Source organism: Capricornis sumatraensis, chromosome 20 (assembly GCF_032405125.1).
Source record: "Capricornis sumatraensis isolate serow.1 chromosome 20, serow.2, whole genome shotgun sequence".
NCBI lineage: Eukaryota > Metazoa > Chordata > Mammalia > Artiodactyla > Bovidae > Capricornis > Capricornis sumatraensis.
Genome location: NC_091088.1, coordinates 31,661,029 through 31,683,660, shown reverse-complemented (window position 1 = coordinate 31,683,660; position 22,632 = coordinate 31,661,029). Strand labels below are relative to the sequence as shown.

The 22,632-nt window shown below is 53.2% G+C and overlaps 2 protein-coding genes across 3 annotated transcripts; one reads left to right on the top strand and one right to left on the bottom strand.

The window, feature by feature from the left end:
- Positions 1–618: 618 nt before the first annotated feature.
- On the bottom strand, positions 619–15,941 carry USB1 (U6 snRNA biogenesis phosphodiesterase 1). Of its 2 annotated transcripts, XM_068992585.1 has the most exons (7): positions 15,778–15,941; positions 14,222–14,388; positions 11,356–11,539; positions 6,550–6,603; positions 4,036–4,141; positions 2,712–2,795; positions 619–1,686 (listed from the first exon to the last, which is right to left on the bottom strand). In XM_068992585.1, the coding sequence occupies exons 1-7, from the start codon at positions 15,873–15,875 to the stop codon at positions 1,582–1,584; spliced, it is 798 nt and encodes a 265-aa protein (XP_068848686.1). In that variant the 5' UTR covers positions 15,876–15,941; the 3' UTR covers positions 619–1,581. The 2 variants fall into 2 exon arrangements, with proteins under 2 accessions (XP_068848686.1, XP_068848687.1); XM_068992586.1 differs by lacking the exon at positions 6,550–6,603.
- A 3,280-nt stretch (positions 15,942–19,221) lies between these two features.
- On the top strand, positions 19,222–20,982 carry ZNF319 (zinc finger protein 319). The gene has a single exon (XM_068991740.1). It carries the CDS (start codon positions 19,222–19,224, stop codon positions 20,980–20,982), a length of 1,761 nt encoding a protein of 586 aa, XP_068847841.1.
- Positions 20,983–22,632: the final 1,650 nt, after the last annotated feature.

The window sequence follows — 22,632 nt, the reverse complement described above, 5'->3', positions numbered from 1 at the left end:
CCTCACGAAGAGGCCAGGAGGGAGATTCAGAGGTGCAGGAAGGAGAGTGGGAACCAGAACCACAGGCCCCCTTCTCCCTACATCCTTCCCAGGGGAAAGAGGGTGGTCTGGGCTGGAGCAGGGAGAGCGGGCCTGGCAGGCTGCAAAAGACAGCACTGAGGTTAGGGCCTTGTCTGACTTCTCATGTGACCCCAGGCAATTCATGGAACCTGCTTTTCTGGAAAAGCAGAATAGTCACTCCTACCTGGTTTACTCTCCAGGGGGTTCCTGGGAGGAAAAGATGAGAGGGTTCTAGAAAGGATTCCAGAAGTGTCACAGCAGGATCGTGTCTAGATGTCTGTGCTTATGCCTTGGTCTAGGTGCCCCCCTCTGGCAAGCAGGCCTGGCAGGCCAGGTGCCTGCACCCTGTACTGATGCATCGTCAAGGCTTCTCATGGCCACCTTACGAGGTCATAACGGAGACTCCCAAGAGTACATTCCCACCATGAAGCAGGCTAGAGAAGATGGGGGCAGAGGAAAGTCATTTTTTTTAGTCATTTTTGCACCTGGTTGAACAGAAGCAATCCAAAACAGAGTCCAAAATAAAAACCCTAAGTTTTATTTGCTGAACATAATTTAAAACTAAAACATAAAAGTGTCTCTTCCACCATCACTAGAAATCCAGGTGGCAGCTGGAGAGAGGACTGGCCCTGGGCTCTGGTGAGGGCTCAAGGAAAACAAAAACCCCTGTGCAAGCCCTGGCCCTTCCTCCGAGTGCCCCCAGAACGCCCACAGGCCGCAGCAGGCAGCCGGAGGCGGCAGAAAGAGAGCTCTGCCTGGGGAAGGTGCCTCTCGGCTTCTTTGGGAAGCTGATGGGAAGCCAGAGGTCAGAGCGTTGGAGGCCTGGCTTAAAGCCACCAGTCAGGCCAAGATGAAACATCTGCTCAAGTCTCCCCAGGCACCTGGCTGGGGGTGAGTGGGAGGAAGGAATGGAGAAAACTGATGCTAAACCACAAATTAGCACCCTGGGCCTTGGCCCTGAGATGGCCTCCACTGGCATAGGAGGGGGTGAGACTAAAAATAAATAAATAAAAGCTACACCGCTTCAAGGAGGGAGCATGACAGGCCTGTGGAAGCACCCTTTGTCAGGCCTGAGCAGAGATGAGACAGGGCATGATGGCTTCAAAAAGCCCTCGTCTGGGGGCCAATGGCATCCAAATGCAGACAGCCCAAGGGGGTATTGGGGAGGGGCCCTTTGTTGGTGGGACTACCATGGGGGTTCTGACTGAGTACGGGTGGGCTCACCAAGTGACCCCCATTTTTTGTTTTGTTTTGCTTTTCTGCATAACCACCAGACCTAGAACTAGGAAGCCCAGGCTGCCCTCTACTGGTGATTTCTGGGAAAGACCACAGTGCAGCGGTGCCCGACCTGCAACCCAAAGGGGCCAAAAGAGAACCAGCTCCGGAGAGCACCCCAAGCAGCTGTGCCTCCTCTGGCCAGGCCCCCCAGTGGAGGGCTGGCAGCAGCCCCAGCGATCTGAGTGGGTTCTTCCATCTCTGTCTGGCTGCAGAGGGGCCCAGGACAATGAGGGCCTCCGGTGCTCACTTCAAAGGCATCGAGAAGAATTTGTTCCCAGACTTGCAGCGGATCTGCTCGGCGTATGCACGCAGCAGCATCTCAGAGTCTTCAAACTCATCCACGATTCCCTTAAAAGCAGGAGCCAGGAGAGGACAGTCGTGTTAAGGGGAATCAGGGACCCAGACGGCACTGCGAACAAAGCCAGCCTACTGAAATCCTTCACAGGTTAGGCTACCTTGTCTAATCAGCTCTGCTATTCTGTGAGGTCAGTGCTATCATTCCCACCTTGGCAGATGAGGAAATGGATGCTCAGAGACCTGGATCACAGAATCCAATAAAACCAGGCTTGGGACCTGGGTCTGCTGGAGCCGGAGCCCAGAGGTCCTTGCCGCCTCCAGTGTGATCAGGCCAAGAGCAGATGTGGCTACGTGATAATGGCCCAGGGGCTGTCTCCCGCCTGCATGTGTTTCCTTTGGCTCAAACAATATTTTCTTAAAAAATACATATTGGTGGCCAACATTTGAAAATAGGGTGATTACACATTAAAAAAAAAAAAAATCTAGGTTTCTGGCTTTTCTTGAAAAACAAGTGCTTGCAACACAAGGCCCACATTCCTGCACAACAGCTCCCCACCATCTCCTTTCTGAGAGGTGAGTATCAGCTCCTCTGAGGGCACTGATGGCAAAGTTACCCCCGGCTTATCACAAGATGAGAAAGGCTGTGAGGGTGGACGTTCTGGACACCTGGCACGTTTCACTCATTTCCAGCCCCTCCCGGGCCCTGGTGAGCACCCGAGCCTTTGACCTCTGGGCGAGGGGCTGTGGACTTGGGGAGTCGGCACTGTTCTCGGGCAGGGCGTCTCCAGTTTTAACGCGCACACAAATCCCCAGACATCTTGTTAACATCTGACTGCTTAGGTCTGGGTTGGGGCGAGAGAGTGGGTGTCGCTAATAAGCTCCCAGGTGGTGCCCTGCTGCTGGTCTGAGAGGAGCAGGGGGTGGTGTGGGTCTCTCCGGCAAGGCCGGTTATCTCCCAGGGATTCCGGTTTGTGGGCCTAATCCTCAGGGCTTGTCAGCCTCCTTCCTGCCCCCCACCTTCCACAGCATTACTTCCGGAGTTCATCACCTGCCCGGCTCTCATGCCGGGAATTCACCTGTAGTTCCTGCAGGCACGGCCCTTCCATCTGGAGACGCGCATCACCCACGCACCAGGCCAGGCTGATGTGGAAGGAGGGGTCCTGCAGAGGAACAGCAGGGAGGCAGGCGGTCACCTGGATGCCATGGCAGACATCACAAGAGCTCGGCGACAAGAGTTGTCCCAGTATCCCTGCTGGATCCCTGACCTGATCCACGGAGACTAGATCCTTGGTGTTGATCCCAAGTGTCTCCACGGATAGATACAATAGCCCTGGGCTGGTCCTTGCTATGGACTGAATAGTGTGTCCTCCACCCCCCATCCCAATTCATATATTAAAGTCTTAATCCCCAAGGTGATGGTATTTGGAGAAGGGGTCCTTGGGAGATAACTGGTTTTAGCTGAGGTCACGAAGGTGGAGCCCTCGTGAGGGGGTTAGTGCCCATGTAAGAGGCGGCAGATGGCTTCTTCCTCTCTCTTTCCATCGAGTGAGGCCACAATGGGAAGATGGCCATCGACAAGCCAAGAAAGGAGGCCTCACCAGAAAATGACCATGATGGCACCTTGGTTTCAGGCTTCTAGGCTCCAGAATTGTGAGAAAATGAAAGTTCTATTGTTTAAGTCATCCAGTCTCTGGTATCTGGCTATGGCAGCCTGAGCTAAGACAGTCCTGTTCTCAGAGGCTCTCCTTTACATGTCCTAACATTGAGTCCTTACATCTGGGACATGGAAGAGAACCCATGTCCCAGATTTAATGTTTTCTGATGTAAAAGATTTCAATAGATGACATACTTTTTAAGGTGAACAAAACCCGAAATATCTAAAGTTATGATAAAACTGTAAATTATCTCCATTCAAATTCATACTTCTATATCACAGCATGACTTTAAAAGAATATATCAAGCAAAACCACTGGCCCTTTAAAGCCTTAATATTCGACTCGGGTAGGTTCAAGCTCCCCTGGAGGGCATGGGGTAAGGCACAGGAAGGGATGTGAAGCTTGGACTCTATGTGGAGTGTCGATGTGACTAAAAAATACTAGGGAAAGCTACTTCTAAAAAATATAAAGATAAGCATGGATACATCAGAATCGAAGGCATAGATCTCGTCGAGCATACTGAAGAGGTAACAGAAGATCTGTAAGAAGTGCTGGACTTTGGCTGGGCAGTATCTGACCCAACACCAGACTCTCTACTCCCCAGGGGTGTGGGTCCTCTGAGGGCCAGCAGAATGGACACTTCCCCTGGGAAAGTTCTGGAGGTTCTGCAAGGGTTGCTTTAAGGCTGGTTTTATTCCCATTAGAGATGGGTTGGTGGAGAGGAAAAAAGATGCCCCTTGATTACCTGGTAGAAAGTGCTGAGGTCAAACTCCTCCATGACCCTGTCTACCTCTGCAACCAGGTCCAGGAAGTGGGCGTGCCCTGAGGTGACCTCGAGCCCAACAAAGGTCCTGGAGGGAGACAGCAGTGGAGACAACATGGGTGTGAGACACGGCCGCTGAAAATGTAAACCAGCCGTGAGGAGGGCAGAGGATGCGACAGAAGGAAGCCGGGAGGCCTGGGTCATGAACTCAGTTCACTGCCCTACTCTCCGAGCTGGCTCTCCCATCCTCCCCTAGCTCTAATCGCTCACCTCCCCTCTTTCCCTAGGGTCTAAGATCCCCTGAAGGACCATCTTCATCTGCCGCTGCCAAGTCTACAGATCCGATGCTTCTGTGCCCAGGCTCACCATCATCGCTCCCAGGTGGGTCCCTTTCTCCAGGGCTTCCCTCTCTGGCAGACTCCCTCCCAGTAGCACACTCTCATCTTTATTCTCTTATTTATTTTTGGCCCCACAGCACAGCATGTGGGATCTTAGTTCCCCCAACTGGAGATCAAACCCGTGCCCCCTGCAGTGGAAATTCAGAGTCCTAACCACTGGACCGCCAGGGAATTCTGAGCACTCTCTCATCCTTAGAACCCCTCCTTTGAGCCCGAGTTCTCAGCCAGTTCCCAATCCATCCTCAGTCAGACTTGATGTTCAGATGCTCTGTCTCCCTCCGCTGTCTCTCCCGCCCCTCCGTGTTCAGCCAGCTTCCACCAAAGCTGCCACCCACCTCCAGTTACTGCACTTGATGGACACTTCTCCGGCCTCACCTTGGCCTCTCAGCAGGGTCTGACACAGCTGGTTCCTCTCCCCCTGAAACCCATTTTTTTCCTCTTGGCTCCAAGAGACCACCCACTGCACGGTCCTGGTGTGACCCTGCCTCTGGCCTCCGGTTCAGTCTCCTCTGCCGCCCTCTCTTCTTTCCAGCCTCTAAATGGTCAAGGGTTGCAGAGCCCAGCCCTCAGGCCTTGGATCTGCTCCGTGTACCCCTGGCCCCCACCCCAGCCCTGGTTTCAGTACCACACAGCCCGATGGCTCCCACATTTCCATCTCTGGCTGGCACCTCTCCTGTCTGCCTGACTGTGTATGTACCTCTTCCACCCACGGGTACCCGGGGGTATCATCGGTGGCAACATCTACTGGGAACGAAGCAAAACGGATTTTCCTCCCACCAGTGTTTCCCATCTCGGGAAGTAGGACCATTTATTTACCCAGCTGTTCAAACCCCAAGTCCAGGCATCTACTTTGGTTCTTCCCCTTACAGTGCATAGACCGGACTCACTGCTGATTCTGGTTGATTCTACCTGCAGTGTATCAGGAATGTGTCTTGCTTCTTGGCCCTTGCACTGCCATCACCCTGAGTCAGGACACCCTTGGCACCTCACCTGGATGGTGACACCTGTCTCCTCTCTCTCTCCGTGCATCCAACCTCCTTTACATCTTGTCTCCACGAGAGAGCCACAGACATGATTGGGCCAGACCGACAGTTACAAACATAACTTGGATCACGTCTCTGTGCAGATCCCTCCAGTGGCTTCCATGACCCTGAAAACTCCTGACCTTGACCTTGAAGGCCTGGTAGGAGCTAACCCGGACTGACTCATCTCCTCCCACTCTCCCACTTGCTCCCCAGGTTTCGCTTCATTGGCTCCTCAAACAAGCCAGGCTCCTTCCTCCTTAGACCACCTCCTCGGCTGTGTCCTCTGCTTGGAGGCTCTCTCAGCAGCGTTTCCCAAGGCTCATTACTTCTCATCCTTAGGTTGCTGGCAAATGCCAGCTCCCTAGGGCCGTCCTTGGCTGCATGATCCAGACTCATATCACACAGTAGTTTCTAACAGTCTCATTTCCTTGTTTGTTTATCTCCCCCTGCAGAACGTGAGACCCCAAAGAGCCAGGACTGTGCTGACCTTTTCATTGCTGATCTGCAGTGTACAGCAAGTCCCTGGCACCAGGAGGTGCTGAACCAATTTTGCAGAATGAAGGAATGAGCCATCCTCTCAGAGGTGCTGAGAGCAGAAGGCAACTCAGTGAGTGGATCTGACAAGGAGGTGTGGTTTGAAGCCTTGTTAATAACAATTTCTTTTGTTCATCTCATCCTTGAATGCTTTTATAAAACCCATTGAGCCTCACAACTGCCCATTGATAGATGTGTCCGGGCATGCCTGTGACAGCTTGGAAATGGCAGGTCACAGAGGTTGAAGGTATGAGCTCAATGTTAAATTGGAGACAGCTGGGCAGGCACCCAGGGTTGTTTGAGTCTCAGGCTTTTCCCACTAAACCAAGATGTTAGTCTCTGCCTCTGCTCCTCCTCTCATGCTCCCGGAGTTATTTTTCTTAATGAAAGGTTCAGATTTGGGGACAACTGCCTTGGTAGTCATAGAGCTGGTTAAAACACAAACAAACCAAAAAATGAGACAGACAAGGCCCCCCTCAAGTCTTTACTGCAAAGAATCCTCTTCTGGGAACAACTGGGGGCAGAGCAGGGAGACCCACCTGGTTTTCTCTTGATTGGTGTAAATCTTTATCTGGTCGGCAGTAAAGCAGAATCTGAAATTCAGAAGAAGAACTGTTCTTCAGGAAAAATGATAAGAAAAATATTTTTAGAGAAAACAGTTTATATATTACAAAAACATCACTTTGAAACTACAGTTAACTCATTTCACATGTAGTATTGTCTGCCCTGTTATACAGGTGATAAACTCAACCCTAAAATACAGGAGCTGGGCAAGACCTTAAATAATCGCTGAGTCCGGGTAACCCATAGCTTCATTCAGATGCTAGCAAAAATTTTACTTTATTAAGAACAGTTGATTTTGATAAGCAATTTGAGACTACCTCAGCTTTACTGATGGGAACTGAGAAAGACATCATCAGGTTGGTGTTAATAGATGACTTAAGGGCCAACAAAGGTCCGTCTAGTCAAGGCTATGGTTTTTCCAGTGGTCATGTATGGATGTGAGAGTTGGACTGTGAAGAAAGCTGAGCACTGAAGAACTGATGCTTTTGAACTGTGGCGTTGGAGACAACTCTTGAGAGTCCCTTGGACTGCAAGGAGATCCAACCAGTCCATCCTAAAGGAGATCAGTCCTGGGTGTTCTTTGGAAGAAATGATGCTAAAGCTGAAACTCTAGTACTTTGGCCACCTCACTGGAAGAGTTGACTCATTGGAAAAGACTTTGATGCTGGGAGGGATTGGGGGCAGGAGGAAAAGGGGACAACAGAGGATGAGATGGCTGGATGAGTAGCATCACCGACTCGATGGACGTGAGTCTGAGTGAACTCCGGGAGATGGGTGATGGACAGGGAGGCCTGGTGTGCTGCGATTCATGGGGTTGCAAAGAGTCGGACACGACTGAGCGACTGAACTGAACTGAACTGAACTGAAGGGCCAATTTTTTCCTTGTAGGTTAAAAAAAAAAGACAATTCTGACCCCGGCTAAGCAACAACAGGGGGCTTCCCATGTAGCTCAGATGGTAAAGAAGCTGCCTGCAATGCTGGATTCCTGGGTTGGGACTATCCCCTGGAGCTACCCACTCCAGTATTCTCCAGGGCTTCCCTGGTTGCTTAGATGGTAAAGAATCCACCTGCAATGCAGGAGACACGGCTTTGACTCCTGGGTCGGGAAGATCCCCTGGAGAAAGGAATGGCAACCCACTCCAATATTCTTGCCTGGAAAATTCCATGGACAGAGGAGCCTAGCAGGCTACAGTCCATGGGGTTGCAAAGAGTCGACCACAACTGAGTGACTATCACTTTTCATTTACTTTATTCTATAACAGAACCCATGCTATCTGCATCTGCTCTGAATCAGCAGACACATATGGTGCTGATTCTCCCGTAGCCAGGATTCACGGGGCCAGGAATCAAGGGGTGGAAATGGGAGTGGAACCACTAATATGAGTGATCCATTAGCAAAATGTTTACTTTCTGTTCCCACAACTTCATGCTCTGATAGCCCAGAGGTCTTAGTTCCAGAGGGAGGAATACTTCCCACAGGAGACATAGCGCTTTCATTGAACTGAAAGTTGAGACTTGCCACCTTGGTGGTCCAGTAGCTAAGACTTCACACTCCCAGTGCAGGGGGCCAGGGTTTGACTCCTGGTTGGGGAACTAATCCTACATGCTGCAACTAAGACGGTACAGCCAAATAAATATTTTTAAAAAAAAGACTTCCCACTTTGGGCTCCTGTACCTTTGAATCAACAAAGAGTTCCAGTGTTGGCTGGGGTCCTTGATCCTGACTACCAAGGGGAAACTGGACTAGAACTCCATGACGGAGATAAGGCAGAGGACGCCTGGGATACAGGAGATCTGCTGTTAGACCTTTTAGTATTAATCATGCCCACTGGCTCCGGCCAGCGGAAAAGTACACGGCCAACCCAAGCAGCACTAGTGTGGCCCAGACCCTTCAGAAATAAAGGTTTGGGTCGCTACCCCAGGTAAAGAACCATAACCACCTGAGGTGTTTGCCAAAGGCAAAGGGAATAGAGAGCTAGGAAGCAGAAGGTAACTGTAAATATCAGCTGCGATCATGTGACCAGTTATAGCAATGAGGACTGTTATCATCATGAGAATTTCCTTATTTTATGAATACATCTGTGAGTATAAATACAGGACACCTCAGGGACACTGTGAGTTTGGATCTAGAACACGGCAATAAAGTGAATACTTCACTAAAGTGCGGAGAAGGCGATGGCACCCCACTCCAGTACTCTTGCCTGGAAAATCCCATGGACGGAGGAGCCTGGTAGGCTGCAGTCCATGGGGTCATTAAGATTCGGGCACGACTGAGCGACTTCACTTTCACATCTCTATCAGAGCTCTTGGGTCTCCAGGTGCATTGTCACTGAGCAGTAATATTTTGATAGGAATCTTTTTTCTGAGCTGGATGTCTCAACAGTGGGCTTGAAATATTCAGTAAACCAGGTTGTCAACAGATGTGCTGGCATCCAGGCTTTGTTGTTACATTAACAGCATCAGCAGAGTAGATTTAGCATAATTCTTAAGGGCCCTGGGATTTTTGAAATAGCAAATGAGCATTGGATTAAACTTAAAATCACCAACTGTATTAGCCCCTAACGAGAAAGTCAGCCTGGTCTATGAAGCTGTGAAGCTAAGCCCTGACACCCCCTTTCAGGCTATGAAAATCCTAGCTGGCGTCTTCTTCCAATAGAAGGCTCTTTCATCTACACTGAAAAATCTGTTGCTTGGTGTGGCCACCTTCATTAATGATCTTAGCTAGATCTTCTGGGTAATTTGTGGCAGCATCTACATCAGCACTCGCAGCTTCATCTCACGCTTTCATGTTATGGAGATGGCTTCTTACCTTAAACCTCATGAACCGACCTCTGTCAGCTTCAGACTTTTCTGCAGCTTCCTCCCCTCTCTCAGCCTTCACAGAACTGAAGAGTTAGGGCCTTGCTCTGAATCAGGTTTTGGCTGAAGGGAATGCTGTGGCCGATTTCATCATCTGTCCAGACCACTAAAACTTTCTCCAGGCTCTTTTGCTTTATCGTTCCTGCATTCGCTGGAGGAACACTTTTTATTTCCTTCAAGAACTTTTCCTTTTCAGTCACAACTTGGCTAACAGGGACAAGAGGCCTAGCTTCCAGTCTCCTTCCACTTTTGACATGCCTTCCTCACTAGGCTTAATCATTTTTGGGTTTTAATTTAAAGTGAGAGACACATGACCCTTCCTTTCACTTGAACACTTAAGAGGCTAGCATAAGGTTATTAATTTCAATACTGTTGTATCTCAGGGAATAGGGAGGCCCAAGGGGAGGGAGAGAGATGCGGGGGAATGGCTGGTCGGTGGAGCAGTCAGAACATTCACATTTATCAATTGTCTGCCCTCTTATATGGGTGTGGCTCCTGGCACCCCAAAACAATTATAATAATAACGTCAAATATCACTATGACAAATATAAGGATAATGAGAAAGTTTGAAATATTCCAAGAATTACCAAAACATGACAGACACAAGAGCAAATACTGGAACGTGATGCTGACCGACTTGCTCAATGCAGGGCTGCCACAAACCTTCAGTTTGTTAAAAAATGCTGTCAGCGAAACATAATAAAACAAGACTTGCCTGTACATATATTAAGCAAATATCTTTGTTTTCTTCTCTTACTCCCTTATCACATAATATAAGATGTAATGACTTTATTTTAGTATTTAAGTGTTGCTAACTGTATTCAAGTTATGAGCTTCCTAGGAGGCTCAGTGGTAAAATAATCCACCTGCCAATGCAGGAGACACAGGTTTGATCCCTAGGTTGGGAAGATCCCCTGGAGGAGGAGATGGCAAACCACTGCAGTATTCTTGCCTGAGAAATGCCCTGGAGAGAGGAGCTTGGCGGGCTACAGTCCATGGGGTCACAAAGAGTTGGACACGACTGAGCATGCGTGTACACATTCAAGTTAGGGTGATTAGAAGAGCAAAAACATTGCTCAAGAACCTTACCCCCGCTTCTGGGAAAGGGACTAGTGCATTTTCAGAAGCACAATGGACGTTGTATCATGTTAGGCAGAGTTATGGCCTTGTTGTAGTCTTCATTTAGAGATTAAGTATGGTTTAAGAAGATGCACGTAAGTGTCAAGTCGAGAAGGGGTAGACTGGTGATGGTTAATTTTATGTGTTAACCTGACTGATCTAAGGGATGCCCAGAGAGTTGGTAAGCCATTATCTTGGGGTTTGTCTGTGAGGGTGTTTCTGGAAAGACGGACATTTGAACTGATGAACTGAGTAAAGCAAACGGCCTTCCTCAACAGGTGGGTGTTATCCAACGTGCTGAGGGCCTGAATGGAACAGAAAGGCAGAGGAAGGACAAACTCCCCTTCCCTGCATGAATTGAGACATCGATCTTCTCCTACCCTCTGACATCAGCACTCCTGGTTTTCAGGCTTTCAGGCTCGTATTAGGACTTACATCACCAGTCCCCTGTTATTTTAGGACGTTGAAATCAAATTGAATTACAAAACCAGCTCCTCTGGTTCTCTCCTTGTAGATGGCAGACAGTGGGCTTCTTGGCCTCCGTAACTGCATAAGCCAATACCTGTAATAAGTCTCTTCTTATCTATATACATCTTACGGGTTCTGTTTCATACATCAAAGTCACACGGGATGACGTGTACAGGGCGCAGCTCTGGGAGATACTCAGTGCGCTAGCCTTTAGGGCTGGCCTGCTTGCTGGGGTAACACCATCCCATAGGTCCATCCCCATGGGAACTTGGGATGGGAAGAGGAGCCTTGGAGGGGAAGGAGAGGAGAGGCAGAGAGAAGCACAGGACACTCACCTCTGGAAGGAGGCCACTCGGTCTTTCAGAGCCTGCACGAAGGGGAGGATCCAGTGGTGGCGCAGAACCACGCTCTGGGACAGGCTGAGGTGGAAGGCTTCCATCCTCACCAGCCGGGGGACGTACGTCTGCGCGTGGCACAGCAGTGCGTCAAGCAGGTCCAGGAACTCCTCCCCGGCTTCGTCTGGAGGGTAAGAGTGGAGAGGGAGGGCCATTCTCTTAGCAGGATGGCCACATGATGGCCAGGAGCAAAGAAAGGCTTTTGTTACTCTAGGTTTTAGGAGAAAGTTACTTTGAGGGCAGCCAACATCTTGTTGTTGTTGTTTAGTCTCTAAGTTGTGTCCGACTCTTCAACCCCATGGACTGTAGCCTGCCAGGCTCCTCTGTCCATGGAATTTTCCAGACAAGACTACTGGAGCAGGGTGCCATTTCCTTCTCCAGGGGATCTTCCCAACCCGGGGATCCAACCTGCATCTCGTGCACTGGCAGGTGGATTCCTTACCACTGAGCTGCCTGGGAAGCCCAGCCAATGTCTATGTATTCTAATCATATTTTAATATGTATTTATGGTTATAGAATACACATATAGCTTGCTCCCTGGAAGAAAAGTTGTGACCAACCTAGACAGCATATTAAAAAGCAGAGCCATTACTTTGCCAACAAAGGTCTGTCTAGTCAAAGCTATGGTTTTTTCAGTAGTCATGTATAGATGTGACAGTTGGACTGTAAAGAAAGCTGAGCGCTGAAGAACTGATGCTTTTGAACTGTGGTGTTGAAGAAGATTCTTGAGAGTCTCTTGGACTGCAAGGAGATCCAACCAGTTCATCCTAAAGGAAATCAACCATGAATATTCATTGGAAGGACTGATGCTGAAGCTGAAACTCCAATACTTTGGCCACCTGTTGCAAAGAACTGACTTATCTGAAAAGACCCTGATGCTGGCAGAGATTGAAGGCAGGAGGAGAAAAGGACAGAAGAGGATGAGATGGTTGGATGGCATCATTGACTCAATGGACATGAGTTTGAGTAAGCTCCGGAAGTTGGCAATGGACAGGGAGGCCTGGCGTGCTGCAGGCCATGGGGTCACAAAGAGGTGGACACGACTGAGCAACTGAACTGAACTGAACTGATACATATACATACATATGCTTTTTGAAAAGAATTCAAGTAAAAAGAGAAATATGTGACAGAGAAAGCAAGGGTCCTCGAAGTCCACATCTAAAGCAGGGGAATCCAAACTACTGTGATCACACATGCCGTTAGTCAAACAAGCTTGCACACATACCTACAGTCAATGTGCATTTATATAAATTACAAACATGCACTCTGCTGCAAAATCATGTTATAAAATGTACACTCTGAAGAGTAGAAACTTAAAAAGATGAGACAAAGAGAAATACATTAAAAAGTCTTAATGCTTTTCTTTCTAAGAGGCCACCTTGATCTCTCCCTCAGGGCACATACCCCACTTTCAAGACCACGACTCTAGAGACAAAGACTGTCAAACATGATGCTTATTTCCACAGCTTTTCTCAGTGCTGTGCCAATGTATATATTTTATTTGTTAGAAAAGATGAGGGCATGCAGTTCTTCCCCGAGCTTTCTCCATGTAACACTACATGTTGGACAGCCTTCCTCTCATTACAGAAGGCAAGCTCATGATTATGGCTCCACAGTAACCCATCCTTAGATTAGAAACAGTGCATTTCTTTAATCAGACATTTATTAGACATCTAGAATCTCCTGACAGACATGTAGAATATTCCTAATTGTTTAGAAAGACAAAAAACCCAAGAAAGACACCACTGTATATTCACAGATCTTTTTATATGACTAGAGCTCCATGGTTAACAGTCTGCTCACACCTGATGAGTTACTCAATTTGCCCAAATGCCCCGTGGAATGGAAGTGCCACAACTGAGCAACTTTCACTTCAGGACTTCCCTAGTGGCTCAGATGGTAAAGCGTCTGCCTACAATGCAGGACACCTGGGTTTGATCCCTGGGTCAGCAAAATCCTCTGCAGAAGGAAATGGCAACCCACTCCAGTACTCTTGCTTGGAAAATCCCACGGACAGAGGAGCCTGGTAGGCTACAGTCCACAGGGTCACAAAGAGTCGGACACGACTGAGTGACTTCACTTCACTTCCAGTGGAACAGGGAATATAGAGAATCATTCCCATTCTGTGGATGGGGAAATGGAGGTTCTAAGAATTTACCTGATCTAACACAAAGTAGTAAGAGCCTCCATGTACTCTATGTATTGTGCTAAGAACTTGACATTGATGATCTCATTTAATTGTCACAGAAGTCCTCGATGTTTTACTGTCCCCATATAGGTATTACTACTGTCCCCATTTTAGAGATAAGGAAAGTGGGGCTCTGAGAAGTCTAGCAACTTAACTAAGGGGTACCCAGAGTAGCAGGTAGTGGAGTGAGGTCAGACTCTGAAGCCTGGGCTTTTTCTGCCTGCCACTCACTCATCAGGGCTAGGGTGGGGACTTGAAGCCAGCACACCTACAGCCCTCTTAGAAACAAAGTACTGGCAACAGTTACACTCTGCGATGGCCTTGACACTCTGCCCTAGACCCTCCTGTGGCCACATCCCTAGGAGCAGAGAGAACAGTATACACTGGGTTAATAAAATATATATATATATATTTCAGGCAATGAATTCAAAACTAAAATCAAGTGTAACAGAAAAATTCCCTAGTTCTTGAAGCTCGCCCTCTCTCTGTTGAGTTGATCTCCTTCTCACTACCAGTGTCAGAAGCTGAGGTTTCTGGCTTCCTCCTGGTTGGGGCCAGCTTCCTCCCATAAGAGGCACCTTGTCAGTGTCAGCCACGTGTCTCTCAGGCATTACTTACAAGGCACGTAGACGTGGGTGGCCCAGTTGCCACGCTCATGGGGAAAGGTGCGCACCCGGCCCCCGTGTTGTGCACTATCATCCACAGGCCCCTCCTCAGTGCCGGCAAACATGTGCAGCACACTGTCGGGTACTGGCAACCTCTGGCCGGGAAGGGGGCTCTGGCCCCTGCAAGAGGAAAGAATAAGCCCAGTTAGCTTCCTACATTCTCTGTCTGTACACATGAGGAAAGTTGTAACCCTTGTACAGGGTGACTCTGCATGTCTATTTCTCAACAAGTGTCATTAGATAACCACAAAGCTCTTTCCCCAACACTCTTTCATTGATGTCTCCCAACAAAGTTATGGTTTTTCCAGTAGTCATGTACAGATGTGAGAGGTGGACGTTAAAGAAGGCTGAGTGCTGAAGAATTGATGCTTCTAAACTGTGGTACTGGAGACGACTCTTGAAAGTCTCCTGGACTGCAAGGAGATCAAACCAGCCAATCCTAAAGGAAATCAACCCTGAATATTCACTGGAAGGACTAATGCTGAAGCTAAAGTTCCAATACTATGGCGACTTGATGTGAAGAGCTGACTCACTGAAAAAGACCCTGATGCTGGGAAAGATTGAGGGTAGAAGGGGATGACAGAAGATGAGTTGGTTGGATGGCATCATCGACTCAATGGACATGAGTTTGAGCAAGCTTGGGGAGATGGTGAAGAATAGGGAAGCCTGGGGTGCTGCAGTCCATGGGGTTGCAAAGCATCAGACACGACTGAGTGAATAACTCCTGGAAGCAGACTTTCTAGGAACCTGGTCCCCATGGGAAACAAAGGAGCAGGTGGCGATATGTGGAGGGATTGGGGGCAGGAGGAGAAGGGGACGACAGAGGATGAGATGGCTGGATGGCATCACTGACTCGATGGACATGAGTTTGGGTAAACTCCGGAAGTTGGTGATGGATAGGGAGGCCCGGTGTGCTGAGATTCATGGGGTTGCAGAGTCGGACACGACTGAGCAAGTGAACTGAACTGAACTGGACAGGCCTGAGCCAGAGTGACTCTTCCTAGCTCTGTGGTCTTAGGCAAGTAATATGCTCTCTGTGGACCTCCCGTTTCCTCATCCATAAAGTGAGATGAACGAAAGTGCTGCTGGAAAAGCACTCAGCAGGTACCAGGCCTGGCAATTAAGAACCGAAGCTCCTCCACAAAGTAGGAGACTCCCTACTTTGCTCACTGCTGAGTCCCCAGTTCCCAGCCTGGCGCAGAGAGAGTACTCCATGAATATTTATCAGATTAAAGAAAACACTTTCCAAATGAGGAAACAGACCTGGGGTGGTACAGTGGTGCGTGCCAGGAGACAGAGTGGGCAGGCGCCCGAGGCTGGACCCAAACCCACCCCGTTTCCTGCCTCCTAACCTTGACCCAGCCAGGTGGGGGCACACCGAGGCTATGTCTGGTCCTCCTTCCCCCCCCCCGCCCCCCCCACGCACCCCGTGCCCCTTTTCCTTCCCTCGCGAGCAGCTCCGGACCCTCTCCAATCACCCTTCCCCAGAAAGACTTCCTCGCTCCTCACCGACTGCGGCCTTCAGCCCCCGGCCGAACCCGGTCCCCGGCCTCGGCCTCATCTTCGGAGCCGCTGCTGCTGTAGCCCACGAGGGGCGCCGCACTCATGAGGAACCCCGCCACCCACCGTCACGACCGCACAGAGGGTCGGCAAGCAGTCTCACCCCACCCGGAATTCCTCTGTGCCGGAAGTGCTCTCCCTGGGGCGGGGCACAAATTAGCACCGCCTCGGGGCGGGGGGCGGGGGCGGGGCCCGGCAGGACAGGAGCAAAGATTGTACCCACCCAGGCCACGCTGCGTGCCCGCTCGCCTCGCTTTGACCGCTCCCTTGGAGCCTCCTGGCACGGCCATCCTCCGTGTGCCCATTTCAGAGATCGCTCTGAGTCCTGACCTCTCTCTGTCCGCTGCTCAGTCTGCAGCAACTCGGGACCTCCCGGCAGCCGATGGTCCCTGGGTCAGAGGTCAGAGCCCTAGACCCAGTGGAGATCCTTGCCCTAGTCGTCCGGACAGGGATTAGAGGTCCCGGGGCCCCTTCCCCAAGCCCCGCCCAAAGTCCGAGCTCCGGGGGGCCCCCTTCCCTAAGAGCGAGCTGAACAGTCAGAGGCGGGTCCATTCCAGAAGATCAGAGGGTCTAGGAGGGCTCTCCTCTCAGGCTCAGGGGTCGGGCCGTGGGCTGGGCCCTGGGAACTCGCTTCCCTAAGGCCGAGTAGAGTGGTCGGAAGCAGAGCGCCCTTCCTGGGTCGGCACGGCCGAGCGACCGAAGAGCCACCCAGCGCGTCCGGCTGTCCGACCCGGCCCGGCCGCGGGGTCCCCGGCAGGGGGCGGCCTCGCTGCGTGTCGCCCGCTCCTCCCGCAGCCGCCGCCGCCCGGGCTGCCGCTCCTCCCCCGGCCCCGCCTCCCTGGCCCCCGAGCCGCCCGCCTGTCCGCCGGTCTCTGCAAGGCCATCGTTCCGTCCGCCCGCCCTCCCGGCGCTCCTCCGCCCCGGCCCCGCTATCCCGGCCGCTCACGTCGCTTCCTCGATTCCGGCCGCCGCTAGCCCGTTCCCCGCCCCCGGGCCGGCAGCCGCCGCTACGCGAGGCCGGGGATTGGCAGCGCGCGTAGGCCGCGCTGCCGCGGATGGAGTCGGAATAAAGGGGCGGCTGAGAGAGCAGCCAGTCGCCACTCGCCCCGCGCCTGACCCCGCGGGCGGCCCGGAGCAGGTGAGCGGCGGGGCGCCCGGGGCCGCGTCTGGGGGCCACTCCCGCGCCCGCCGCACCCCTTCCCCAGCTGGCCCGGCAGTACCCCCCCAACCCCACCTCCGGCCCGACCCGGCGGCCTCCTGAGCTCTTGGGCGGCCCAGGCCGACCTCGACACGCAGCTACCTCCCGGGCCCGGCCTGCAGCCCTGGGCCCTTTTTCGGGCCCACTCGCCCGCAGGTCCGGCGCCGGGGCCGCAGCGTCCTGGCCATTTCCCGACAAGGGCTGACAGGAGGCAGCCCAGCTGGGCCGGCGGGCAGTGCCGGCGGGGAGGTGATCGGCTTTCATTCGGTTGCTTTCCCAAGGAAGAGGAAGGGCTGGGGTGGGGCGCAGGTGGGGGCCTCCCCGTGCCTGCCTAACCCTAGTCTCTCATCCTCTTTGCTGGGTGATCAGAGAGGCCTCCTGACCGCACCTTCCTGGAGTGGGGGGGCCGGAATGGGCAGCGGACCTGGGGACCCGGGGCTGGGGACCCTGGGTCTGGCAGCCATTCATGCCAGGAGAAAACAGGAAAAAAAAAACAAAAAAACAGTTGGGTTGGCGCAGTCTGACCTAGACCAGGCTCAGAGTAGTCCTGCTTCCCTCTTTCCTGGGGAGGCTTTGGTACCTGCTGGCTCATGCAACCTGCTGCCTCCACTCGGAGCAGCAGCTTCTTCACTTCTTCCCTTCCCGGAAAGATGCTGAGGCTGACAGTTTTTAGCCTGACTCTTACGTTTCTTTGGCAGAACAGTTAGAGGCCAGGCTGGCTTGTGTAGGCATCCCCTTCCTACTCTTTTCATCGGGAGAAAACTTAGAAACTTTTCAATGTTAGAAGCAGAGGAGCTGGGAACCTGAAAGCGGGTTGCATCTGATTCTAAAAGTTCCTCCCTCTCGCTGTCATTACCTTATGCTGCCACAAAGTGGTGAGTTAGAGATTTGCCTGGGCTGGGTGGTCTTTACTTTCCATGGATTATCCAGTGTTACAGACTTGGATGGAGCAAGGGAACAGGGTTGTCTCCGGAAAGGTGACAGGGATGGTTAGCATGCTACATCCCACATTGCAGAGGCAAACTCAAAATTGCTCACATTTCCTGCAGGCCTTGACACTATCATATTAAGAGGATTTAAGGCTTTTTTTTTTTTTTGGTGCTCTGGGAGATGACTAGCCTGGGGAACTTCTGCCAAGTAGCCATCAAGGCTGTGTGGGTCTGTGGGTCTCATCCTCATCAGGCATTGGCTCAGGTCCCTGCGAAACCATCCCCCTTATTGTGTGAAGAGAGAATAGGCACAGTCAGGGGGGAGGACCTGGGGACAATTGAGAGAGGTATGGGCCAGCCCCTCACAGGAGAAGTTTTCTGAGATGGGCCTCCATTCCATGCAGGTGTTTTAAATATTGATTGACTGAGGGGCCTTCAGATCTGGGAGGTCTGGCCCTTTAGATCTACAGTCTGTTCTTATGAGCAGTTGTGTCCTAGGTCGAAATTCAGGGCAGAGACCGGAGAGGAGCTGGCAGGTCTACAGGGAGGCCTCAACCAGAGCTTCTCTGGTTTTATCTATCTTCTGTATTAGGCTTCCAAATAAGAAGTGTTTTGCACACAAAAAAAGGTTATGTTATTAAAATTCTTGTTTTGTGCGCCAAGGCCCTCACCAGTCAGTCTTTCCCTCCTTCTTTCCTGGGAGCATGAACAGAACTTGTGACTTCTTTGTATTGTGGGGAGATCACCCCAGACTGTCACTTGTGAGACAGCTAATGGAAGTGGGTTGGCAGTAAGCAGGGAGACTGGGATGCCTGGCCAAGGGATGGGGAACTGAGGATGGGTGGGCCTGGAGACAGCCACTATCCCCTTTACTGGAGGAACTGCATTGCCAGCAAGTGAAGATCTCCCAGCCCAGAGCCCCCTTCACTCCCCTGATGTGTTTTATGTCAATGTGGTGAGTGCAGGCAGACCAGGGAGAGGCCCGGGGAACAGCTGTGTGTCTCTGCCTCAAGCTCATGATTTCTTTCTTCTCTTTAGAGCCTCCCTGCCACTCCTGGCACCCTGCCCGAAGACCCCCGTCCTGTAGGCACAGCCTTGTAGTCTGTCTTGGTGAATGACTTGGACCGCCTGACCAGTCCAGCTCCGTGCCTTGTCCGAGGTCCTCCTCCACCCTTGATCCTGGGCAGCTTCTCTCTTTGGTGTGGGTCACCTTAAGCAGGGAAACTGAAGCCACTACTCTCCAAACCCTGTTTCATCTTCCCAAGCATGTCGGAGAGCTGGCAGCAGCCGCCGCAGACGCAGCCGCAGCAGCCTCAGCCCCCACAGCCGCAGCACCATGCTGAACCCCCGCCGGCCCTGGCGGAGCACACGCTGCCCCCAGGCACGGCTGAGAACCCGCTGGGCTGCGCGGTCTATGGCATCCTCCTGCAGCCTGAGCCAGGTCTGCAGCCCCCGCAGCACGTGCCCCTGCAGGCCGCGGGGGAGCCGGGCCCCAAGTGTGGTGTGTGCGGTCACGACCTGGCGCACCTGTCCAGCCCACATGAGCACCAGTGCCTGGCGGGCCATGACCGCTCGTTCCAGTGCACGCAGTGTCTTAAAATCTTCCACCAGGCTACCGACTTGCTGGAGCACCAGTGCGTGCAGGCCGAGCAGAAACCTTTCGTCTGCGGCGTCTGCAAGATGGGCTTCTCCCTGCTCACGTCGCTGGCGCAGCACCACAGCGCCCACAGCAGCACCGGGGGCCTTGTGAAATGTTCCATCTGCGAGAAGACCTACAAGCCTGCCGAGGCGGCAGAGCCCGAGGCCACCGCCGCCCCCTCCCTGCCCCCAGCACCCCCGCCTCCGCCTGCCGTGGCCCCGGCGGAGTCGGCCGACAAGCCCTACAGCTGCCCCATCTGCCAGAAGCCCTTCAAGCACCTGTCGGAGCTCTCGCGGCACGAGCGCATCCACACGGGCGAGAAGCCCTACAAGTGCACGCTGTGCGACAAGAGCTTCAGCCAGTCGTCCCATCTGGTGCACCACAAGCGCACGCACAGCTCAGAGCGGCCGTACAAGTGCGCGGTGTGCGAGAAGACCTTCAAGCACCGCTCGCACCTGGTGCGTCACATGTACGCGCATTCGGGCGAGCACCACCTGTTCCGCTGCAACGTGTGTGAGCTGCACTTCAAGGAGTCGTCGGAGCTGCTGCAGCACCCATGCACGCCGAGCGGGGAGCGGCCCTTCCGCTGCGGCGAGTGCCAGAAGGCCTTCAAGCGGCCGTCGGACCTGCGGCAGCACGAGCGCACGCACAGCGCCGAGCGGCCCTTCAAGTGCGACCTGTGCCCCATGGGCTTCAAGCAGCAGTACGCGCTCATGCGGCACCGGCGCACGCACAAGGCCGAGGAGCCCTTCAAGTGCGGCCTGTGTGAGAAGGGCTTCGGGCAGCCCAGCCACCTGCTCTACCACCAGCACGTGCACACCCTTGAGACCCTCTTCAAGTGCCCCGTGTGCCAGAAGGGCTTCGACCAGTCGGCCGAGCTGCTGCGGCACAAGTGCCTGCCGGGTGCGGCCGAGCGGCCCTTCAAGTGCCCAGTGTGCCACAAGGCCTACAAGCGGGCCTCGGCCCTGCAGAAGCACCAGCTGGCCCACTGCTCGGCAGCCGAGAAGCCCCTGCGCTGCACCCTGTGCGAGCGCCGCTTCTTCTCATCCTCCGAGTTCGTGCAGCACCGCTGCGACCCGGCCCGCGAGAAGCCGCTCAAGTGCCCGGACTGCGACAAGCGCTTCAAGTACGCCTCCGACCTGCAGCGGCACCGAAGGGTGCACACGGGCGAGAAGCCCTACAAGTGCCCCAACTGTGACAAGGCCTTCAAGCAGCGCGAGCACCTCAACAAGCACCAGGGCGTGCACGCCCGCGAGCAGCAGTTCAAGTGCGTGTGGTGCGGCGAGCGCTTCCTGGACGTGGCCCTGCTGCAGGAGCACAGCGCGCAGCACAGTGCCGCGGCCGCCGCGGCCGAGGGCGCCTACCAGGTAGCCGCCTGCCTGCCCTGAGTCCCCGCTGCGGCGCCTGCCGGGCCCGGCCCGGCCTCCTCGCGCCCATCCTCGGACCTGGCCCTGGGTGTGAGGATGAAAGGGCACCCGGGCAGGTGGAGGGTGTGGGTGCCTGGCACCCCTGGTACCGGCCTGGAGGGGTCGGGGGGCAGGTGGCCGTGGCTGGTCTTGATCCCGCAAACCTCTTTCCCCTTACAGGATTCGCTCTCTTGAGAGACCTCAGCCTCCCTTTTCTCAATGGAACCAGGCTGGAAGTCGAACTGTCCTCTCTCCACCCCAAGGAGGGGGTGGTGCTAGCCCAACCTTCCCAAACCTTTCAGCCTCACTAGAGAAAGCAGATAGGTTAGGAAAGAGGAGGGTCACGGGAGGGCATGGGTGCAGAGTGGCCCCCTTCAGGTTGCTGTTTGAAGGGGAAGGCTAACTCCAGGAAGGAATACTGGGGCCAGGAAGGCAACCTGTGAGGCCCAGGCCCCTCTGTCAACTTCAGCCAGGGGCAACCCGCCCTCCAGGGTTCTGACAGGCGAGACACACAGGAGTGCTGCACACCTGTGGGCCGGGTCTGCTTGGAGAGCGATTGGCCCAGCCAGAAGGGAGGAGGCAGAGAAGTTCTTCCCCTGACAGCCAGGAACAGTGCTGTCCCCAGGGAAAGGAGGAAAGGCAGCCTTTGCCCCGAGGACTCATCCCAGTGTTTTAGAAGCGCCCCTCCCACCTTTGCCGCAGAGTTCCAAGTGCAGGTGGGGAATGTGCCCTCAGCCAGACAGAACTGCTGATGTGAAAGGAGGGGATTGTTAGACCCCCTGGTGCCCAGGAGGAGGAAGGGCCAAGCCCTTCATCTTTCTAGTGGATGAGAACAAGTGTCACTCCCTCACTCCAGAATCAAATTGTGTGAACCAAAGCCTCAAGGGCGTGGCCCTAATCAGCTCACCCCAGCCCTGCCTCAGGGCCAAGACTATGCCTGGGTACCCGGGGTAGGGGAGGTAAAAGGACCGTGGGAATGCCTCTGACCCCACAGTGCCCTCCCAGCCCCTGGCCCCCCTCCCCCATCGGTCTGGCTGCTGGCCTGTACTCCAGGGGTCTTGTGCTCCCAAGATGCTCTGGACAACATCCAGCTATTTCCAAGACCAGAGTGTTCTCCCTCGGGTCCTTTTAGGATACCCCTAGGTCTCCGACTACCCACAGGGCTTATGGAGCCTTGGGTGTCCTGGATAGGGAGTGGGCAGGGGAAGAGGGTTGTTAAGGAAACCAGCAGGAGTCAGCTGTTACCACTTGATGGCTGGGGCTCTTCTCAAGAAGGCCAGAAGATGTTTACTGTCAAAATGATTCTTCTGAACCCAGCTCTGCCCCTGCCCTCTCCCTAGCCCCCTCCCAGGATGTGGGTCTTAAAAGGAGACTTTAATCAGTGCCCACCCCAAAATCCCAGAGGAACAGGGAGACCTGCCTCGTCCCGCTGTCACCTTCAGAAGTCTGAAAAGCCCACGTCCACCTCCTCTGACTGGATTCCCTTCCTGTGCCTGCAGAGAGGGGCAGTCCTTCCCCTCGGTGCTGGCCTTAGTCACAATGCCTCAAAAGACATGGAACCCAGGCTGACAACAGTCCCAAGTGCTCATTTTCTTTTTTTCCTTTCATTTTGCTTTCTAAAAGCAGTTGTTA

What these genes read in the sequence shown, in the direction of transcription:
- USB1 (XM_068992585.1), bottom strand. Translation starts at nt 15,875, where the DNA reads ATGAGTGCGGCGCCCCTCGTGGGCTACAGCAGCAGCGGCTCCGAAGAT. An exon ending in ACCAATCAAGAGAAAACCAG is followed by an intron (nt 4,142 to 6,549) that starts GTGGGTCTCCCT and finishes GTCTCCCTCCAG; the next exon opens with GACCTTTGTTGGGCTCGAGG. An exon ending in ACCTCAGCACTTTCTACCAG is followed by an intron (nt 2,796 to 4,035) that starts GTAATCAAGGGG and finishes GTTCCTCTGCAG; the next exon opens with GACCCCTCCTTCCACATCAG.
- ZNF319 (XM_068991740.1), top strand. Translation starts at nt 19,222, where the DNA reads ATGTCGGAGAGCTGGCAGCAGCCGCCGCAGACGCAGCCGCAGCAGCCT.